General features: G+C 46.1%; 1 protein-coding gene across 1 annotated transcript in view; it reads right to left on the minus strand.

Moving 5' to 3' along the window:
* Window positions 1-5534, minus strand: part of GDF10 (growth differentiation factor 10) — a 32627-nt gene extending 27093 nt beyond the window's left edge. The window contains exon 1 of the mRNA XM_050960214.1: window positions 5203-5534. Within this exon, the coding sequence (XP_050816171.1) occupies window positions 5203-5497 (295 nt within the window). The 5' untranslated portion in view covers window positions 5498-5534. The remainder of the gene's footprint in view (window positions 1-5202) is intronic.
* Window positions 5535-8392: the final 2858 nt, after the last annotated feature.

Here is an 8392-nt window from a genome sequence, read left to right on the forward strand (position 1 = left end):
TAAACAGATAGCTAAGGGTTAATGTTATTTTACCTGTAAAGGGTTAACATAGAGAACCAAACACCTGACCAGAGGACCAATCAGGAAACAAGACTTTTTCAAATCTGGGTGGAGGAAAGTTTTGGGTGTGAGTTCTTTGTTCTTTGTCTTGGGTCTGTGCCTCTCGTCTCTGAGAGTGATTTGTCTATCTCCAGGCTTTCTAATCTTCTAATTCCAAGTTGTAAGTACAAGGATAGTAAGACAATAGGTTTATATTGTTTTTTTTGTATTTACATGTGTGTAGTTGCTGGAATGTGTTAAATTGTATTCTTTTGGAATAAGGCTGTTTATTCACTTTTTTTCTTAAGCAATTGACCCTGTATATTGTCACCGTTATACAGAGACTATTTTAATGTCTTTTTCATTCTTTTTATTTAAAGCTTTCTTTTTAAGACCTGTTGAAGTTTTTCTTTAGTGGGGACTCCAGGGAATTGAGTCTGCAGCTCACCAGGGAATTGGTGGGAGGAAGAAGTCAGGGGGAAAATCTCTTTGTGTTAGATTTACTAAGCCTGACTTTGCATACCCTCTGGATGAGGGGGAAGAGAGATTAGATCTCTCGGTACTTGTGTTTCCAGGACTGGAAGCAGGGAATCTCCTAGGGTCGTCCAGGGAGGGGAGCCTGGGAGGAAGTAACAAGGAAACAAGGGGAGGGGGTTATCTCCCTTTGTTGTAAGACTCAAGGCATCTGAGTCTGGGGGTCCCCCAGGGAAGGTTTTGGGGAGACCACAGTGAGCTAGGCACTGTATAATTCCTAGCTGGTGGCAGCAATTATCAGGTCCAAGCTGGTAACTAAGCTTGGAGGTTTTCATGCTAACACCCATATTTTGGACGCTAAGGTCCAGATCTGGGAAAAAATGTTATGACAACTGTGCTCATTCACTTTCTCTTAAACCTTAGCTTTTGATAATAAACGTGTGATTACCTGTGAATAGAGCTCAGTGCTGTGATTTGATATTGGAGCTGATCCTCAGTTGAACCAGACAAGCTGGGGACAACTTAGCTGATAATTTCTGAGAGTGTCCCATGGTTAAGGGTGGGAGACTTCAGGGGAATGATCCAAGAGGACTAAGCAGTTGGGGTGCACCTACCTTTAACCTGCAAAGCAAAGTAAGGGCTGTCAGAGCCCTGGGAAGATTGTTTAGGTGGCTAACAGACTGATGCTGTCAGGGACCTGACACCCAGGTAAGCATCAGCAAATCTCGCTCCTAAAGGAAGGGAGGCAGGGGTGTTTACAAGGTGACTCATACTCCTGGGCACCCTGAGAAAGTGTCCCACTGTTGAATCAGCATTTTCTGACTGAACAGTTTTCCCACTGGAAAATTTTCAGCCAGCTCTAGTCTCAAGGGTTAAGTTTAATCACACAATCACAAGGGGGAGTCTAGTGACGGGCAGCCCTCCCAAGGGTCAGTGTTCAGGTTTGATTTGGGTAGCCGTAGCGTATCCAAGCCTCTGGAGACTGGGAAAGTGCGGCTGAACATCTCAACAAGCTTTCCCATACCGCCAACTGTGAGCAGAAACAGAAGCAGCCTCTTAGCACTTCCATGTCCTGCTGGACACCAGGCGTGGTCACTGCTCCACTCAGGAAAGCATGGAAAATAAGTGTCTCTGTGATGACTCTGAGCCATTGCTTTAGCAATATAGAGGTCCATGATCCAGATGCAGGAGCCCGGCTGTTCAGCAGACAGTCCACTAGGGGGCTCCAAAGCAGTTGCATGACTTCAGACTAGAGGTAGGCTGCATTTTGCAGAGGATTTCAACATTTCAAAATTTGGATTCGTTCCAATTCAGAACAAAACATCAAAAATGTTGATGTTCTCCACAAAATGGAATGGGACCCTGGAAAAGCCAGGTGGGCAAAGTGGCAGGAGATCAAGTTGCCTATGCAGCCTTTATTAGGCTCTCTTGGGCTTGTGCATTATGATGCAGTCTTTAAGTAGATGATTGCATTGCTTTTCCCGCATCTGCATGACCCCCCTCTCATCCAGTGCATAAGATGGAGGTACTCAGGGAAGTAAGGGTTGTGTAGCAAAGGAGGCTGGTGTCTGTTGGATCACTGCTTTGTTTGTTCACGAAGTTGGGAAGCGTGTAGTAATGCGACATGAACAGAAAGGATCGTCTTGTGGTTTAGACACACTTGAATACCACCCGGGAGAACTGAATTCTGTCCGCCGCAAAAGTGTAGGTGATTCTCAGCGAGTCACAGGAGGTCATAAATTGTGCATCCGGCTTTCTGGATGCCCAGTGTGAAACATCTGGGGCCAGATTTGCCGGCACTATACTCCGGGTTCCAGCCCAGGGCCCTGTGGATTGCAGCTGTCTATAGTGCCTCCTGTAACTGCTGCATGACAGCTACAACTCCCTGGGCTACTTCCCCGTGGCCTCCTCCAAACACCTTCGTTATCCTCACCACAGGACCTTCCTCCTGGTGTCTGATAATGCTTGATTGTCTGATAATTCCTCAATCCTCCAGCAGCATACCCTCTCAGTCTCAGCTCCTTGCGCCTCTTGCTCCCAGCTCCTCACACGCGCTTCCTCTCCTCTGGCTCCTCCCCGCCTGACTGGAGTGAGCTCCTTTTTAAACCCAGGTGCCCTGATTAGCCTGCCTTGATTGGCTGCAGGTGTTCTAATCAATGTAGCTATCTCCACTGCCTTCTAGAAAGATCTTAATTGGCCCCAGGTGCCTTGATTAACCTGGAGCAACTGCCATTTGGTTACCATGGTACTAGGGATTTGTTTAGCCTGGGGCTAACATACCTGTTCCTCACTACTTTACTGTAGCCATCTGGCCTTGCCCCATCACAGTATTTACTGGGGGACAAAGTAAGATTGCATGGGCAACCTTAATTCTGGCATTTCTTAACTTCAGAGTGCTTGATCCAACTGTCTTTTAAATAAGTAATATGATAAATCCTAATGCAAACAGCCTTATGTTACAGACGATCATTGGAATCTTAGGAAGAATGTACCCAACTATTTTTTGTAAATCTAGAGTTATCACTGGAAGAGGGAAATTTACAGATTTTATAGCTGCCACATTGTTATGCCTATCACAATAAAGGATTGCCACAGGTGTTATCTGTACAGAAATTTCATGTATGTTGCTAAAAGAAAGTGATGCTTCCCTGCCCCCCAAATTCCACCTCGCCCAAGAACTCTAGAATATCATGAAGGAACGGAAGGAAAAATCAGATCATTTCTCCCATACTGGTTTTGGACGCTCTTTATAGTTAATCTCGGAAAATAGTGATCCATATTTTGTAAATTACCACGGCCAATAATGAGAAAAGAATGTTATTTCCTTAATAATTTGGCCACAAGGGGCCTGATGGAGGGGCTTTCCTCTTTCAGGCTGCTGAAGAAAGAAAAGAGAAGAGAATAGACTAGGTTGGGAGTCAGAACTCTGGTTTGCGACCTGACTTTGCAGCTTACTCACTGTGTGAGTTTGGGCAAGTTACTTCCAATGCTCTGTGCCTCAGTTGAACTATCAATAAGATGGATATCAAAATACTCGCCTTTGTGAAGTTATGTTGATCTGTGAGCCTGTGGGTAAGAAATGCTGCTACTTAAATGCTAAGTACTATTACATTTCAATAAGTAGCATGAGTGTACATTTTAAAATAAACTCAGCCACCCAAGTGTATTCAAGTTACTTTTAAAACAGATAAACCGGAGTATGAGTAAGCTTACATCATAGGAAAGAAGGAACTGGCTTACCAGGTCAGACCAGTGGTCCAGGACCCTGTCTCAGGCAGTAGCCAGTATTAACTGCTTCACCAGAAAGTGCAAGAAATGCTGTAGTAGGACGATAGGGAATCATCTGCCATTGGGGAAGTTTCTTCCTAACCCCCATCAGTAAGTGGTTGGCTAATGCTCTGATATAGGAGGGTTTATCTCCCTTCCAAATGTCTGGGATTTTTAATAAAACTCTAGATGTGCACATTAACCTTACATGCATTCAGCTGAGCATCAACTCTGTGCAAAAAATGTTGTCCATTTTAAACTACATTTTATATAACTTACTTTTCAGCATCATAAGTATAACGTGCATTGTTATAGAAATGACTTACTAATAATGGCTTACTATAAAATATTCCATACTGCATTGCACTTCACAGAATGCAAATGTTTTTAAAAATGTAAGCAATCCTCACAACAATTCAAGTTTTTAATGTTTTTATCTAAAACATCCTGAATGCACTAAAATAAAAAGCCTCTCTTGAAGCGAGAAAAAATGATACATGTATTGGAATTCCAAAAGGGAGGATTTTTTTTTATTTTGCTAATCTTTCCTAATTAGCCTAAACAATATCTTAACCCTGTGCTGAAAAGGGTTTCCCAAAGATGCCACTGGCCCAGGCACTAATGCCAATGCTGTAATTTTTTTTAACAAAGTGCCAAATAAGCCTCAGTCTAGATATTGAACATAGCTTTTCTTCAGTTAAGTGAGGGACGGTTTCCTAGGTGGATTTAACAAACACATTTTAGAATAAAGTGTTTGGGATGCAGTAGGTCTCCCAGTAATGTAAGGCAGCAAAGGAAGACAGATTCCTCCATCCACTCTATTCTTTTTAGAGCTAATACTAGGTACCATAATCCATGGAGAGAGACGTTTTAGAAGGTCCCATAGGTGGCGCTGTTTCTAAGAGGCTTCTGGGATTCTTCGAAAGGCTTGGAAGCACAAAAAAAAGGGATGAAGTTTGCACAGTTGTCATCGTACTTCTTGGGGGCTATTTAATTATCTTAGGAGCGAGGAGACCTGTCTAAACTAGTGGGAGGCCCTTTGGGAAATGGCTTCTCCTGGCTGATAGCTTTCTGCCACGCCAAGGGCTGCTATTAAAAAGGCGGACAGTAGTTTTTTGGTAAACAAATGCGTCCTCTGTCGGCTTCTGGGCACGCATGGAGACTGGACGTGGCTCCCAGAGCAAAGGGGACGGGCAGCGTAGGTGTTAGCAGGGAAGCATCCAGCATTGCCCATCTAAGCAGGGGAGCCTTCCCCCCCCCGCCACCGACGCTCCGCACAGCTAGGGACAGGTTCGCAGGAGTCCGCCTGCAGCGAGCCTGCACCAGAGGACGGGAGCCCTGCCCCCGACCCCGGGGCCCTCCACCCCCGCAGTGCCTCTGATCCCCCCACCCCCGGGCGCGCGGAGCTCCGCAAGGGCTTACCCAGCCTGGCTTTGAAGCTGCGCACCGTGTTGCCGTCCCCAGGCCGGCTGCCTTCCCGGCTGTACTTCTCGTAGAGTTTAAGCATGTGGACAGCTACCGCGTCCTGAGCTAGGCTGCCCAGCGCCGGGGAAGGCGACGAGCCCCCCGGGGGGTCCCTGCTGGGGGAGGCGATGGCCAGGGCAGCCGCGGGGGGCCTGGGCTTGCGGCTGGCACCTTCCTCCTCCGCGGGGAGCGTGTGGCAGCCCCCCTGCCCCAGCGCCCAGAGCAGCAGCCAGCACGCCAGGCGGCTGGCCATCGGGGGGATCCTGCTGCACCGAGACCCGCGGGGAGCTGCGGAGCCGCGCGCCGGCCGGCTCGGGGATGCTGCAGCCTGGCTAGCGGCGCCCGCTGGTTGGGGCTCCAGGTTCCCCCTGCTGCAGCCGCTCTCCTGGTGCCCTGGGATGCGGGCTGGGCTGGGGAGGTGGGAGCGACCCCTCCGCGCTGCTGATGCCGAGCCCGCTCGGCCAATCCCCTAGCCCGGGAGGTGAGCGGCGCTGGCACCGGGGCTGGGGGAGGTCGGGCTGGGCTGGGGGCACGGGGGGAGGAACACACACACCCGACCATGCGCGGCTCTGAAATTGACTCGCCGGGGGGCGAGGGTTTCCGGGGGCTGGGAAAGTTTGCAGGGAGCGCTACAGTTAGTTCCCTCTGTTTCCAATACAGCGTCTGCATTAATTCGAGCTCAGCCACGGATGGGAGACACATGTCACAGCCGCGGCTGGGGCCCCAACCTGAACAGGGGAGCACCTTGGGTTCCGTAAAGCCAGGGGAAGGAGGGAGGAGAGATTAGAACATACTCATAGGAGGACAGCTAGGAGGAAGCCGCTCTGGTAAGCAAGTAGAGTGGGATAGGTAGATAGGAGCAGAACTACTCACAAAGCAAGGGGGATACACTGATAGATGCCGAAAGAAACAGAGGGATTGTTTGGCTGGATTAAAGCAAAACCTACCGTGCAATCTCAAAAGGTATTATCCCTCTCTCTTTGCTGCAAGAATGTAAAAGACGTGAAGCAATCAGCTAGCAATTGTTATGTATTCTTGGGAGAGCTAACCTGAGCTGTCCTGCCATGAAACAAGGCTCATTGCTAATTCTGAAGCAGGTATTTAAATTGCAAGGGTTGAAGGGGGAGGAAAGGCTTGGACTTTGAGCACTGGGAGCATTTCTGAGTGGGATCTGAAGCGGGAAGAGCAGGAGGGATTTCTGAAGGGTTTACTTGGGCTGGGAATTGAGTTAGGTGTATGTTGCATCATGGCCAAGTCGTCATGTGATGCAGGTTTTTCTGAACTACGGGTCATAGCTGCCCAGTGGATATAAATGTAGTTACGTGAACTGCAGTTTTCAAGTTGATCTGTGAGGAAGAGGGGTGTATTTGAACTGAATTAGTTCATTCTGCCTCTCTTTTTAGAGCTGTTCCTCCCAAAGCCAAGACAAGTTACTTTTCTTGGAGAGTACACAATGCAATAATTGAAAAAATTGTTGGAAAAAGCTCCTGTTGCTGTGTATAACACAACCTTTTTGTGATTTTCTAACCTTGGAGTGTCAGATTGGAGCAGATACTATTGAAAGCCTCTGAACCACAAGTCTGTCGTTTTTGGACCGGCGCAAAGAAAGGTTTGATTCATTTTTAGAATTAGCACCAGGCTACAGTTGCTCTGGTCCTCTTCCATGTCCGAAATGAACAATTTGCAAATACAAATTTGCTCCAAGTAAGTTGCTAAAGTATCAAACCTCCCATTAATTAATCGTTGCTTATAAATAATCCAGACCATCCTTTGATGCTTTTTCTGCTTCTCCATGGTAGCATGCTCATGACCTCCACTGGGGGCATGAGCAAACCTTTTGTTGTTTGTGGTTTTTGTCTGTAGTGTTTCTATACAATCAAGGTCCTGTGAAAAGGAGGATGAGGCAGCAGGAGGTAGTAACAAGCTGGGCTATTTTGGACCAATGTCCTATTAAAATCTTCTCTCTCCCCTTAACTCACTCCAAACTCCTCGTCAAGCCTACGCTTTGTATCAGTCTTTAACCTGCACTAAAACCTGTAGGACACTGATACTTTGACATTGTTGGGAAAGAATTAAAGAATCAACCAGGGGTGGCTAATATTTCTTGCCTTATTTTATTGCAGAACAGCAGGAATTCAAAGTCTTTACAGCTCTGGTACTTTGACTCTTTTATGCAGCTGAGATGATGAAATAAAAATGTGTCTGGTAAAGGAATTCAAATTAGCACTGGGTCACATAATTCCCCTGTTCTGAATATGGCCAATCAATGGCATCTCTAAGGCATCTACAGACAAGAGCTATGCAATTTCTGCTCATGCAGAATAATATTCCTAGCGTGGAAATTTCTACTAATTAAAGCCTTTGCCAAGTAAAGAGCCTTTTTTAAAATAGCTCAAGTCACAGCTTTGTGAGCAAGGACTTGGGGGAAATCTCACTATAGCTAGAACACACATTCAAGATTTTAAATTGCAGATCGCTTCCTCCACAACCAACATTCTGTAAATAATGTTGCACACCGTTTAATAACATTCAAATATGAAACAGCAAACAATGTTTCTTATGGAACTAGAGACACCTGTACAAAGGAACTGTTTTGACCTGGACATGTGCATTGTCACAGTAATAAATGCAGGAAATATAGGGTGAATCTCCTTTTTTTGGTTCTGAAATAAAGCAGCATTTTAAAGTCCTTTTTGTTTCTAAGAGTTTAAAATCTTTTTGAAATAATTCTTTCTTTCTTTCTTTCTTTCTTTCTTTCTTTCTTTTTATAATAATGCCAGTAGCCAGAATAATGAAGGTTAAAACTCCAGGGAAGCCGTTAAAACATGAATTATTACCAAGTTTGGGCTTTAGCCCAAATTTCTGGTTATGACCTAGCATAGGTCATTCATTTCTCACATGCAAAAATATCTTGCTCTGTGTAATGCTGCATGATTAGCCAGGATTACCCAAGGCCATTCCTTACGTCCATAATCATTCAGAACAATCAATGCGTGTGTCCTCTCTTAGAGCATTCCCAGGAAACCAGCCATCTTAAAATAATAACCAGATCCCCCTCTGCTAGAGAGAATCAATGGCCCTTGTAGCATTCATCAGGCACCTGACTGATTGAGGTGCCGAGCACCTTCAATTCCCATCAGTTTCAATG

Source organism: Gopherus flavomarginatus, chromosome 6 (assembly GCF_025201925.1).
Source record: "Gopherus flavomarginatus isolate rGopFla2 chromosome 6, rGopFla2.mat.asm, whole genome shotgun sequence".
NCBI lineage: Eukaryota > Metazoa > Chordata > Testudines > Testudinidae > Gopherus > Gopherus flavomarginatus.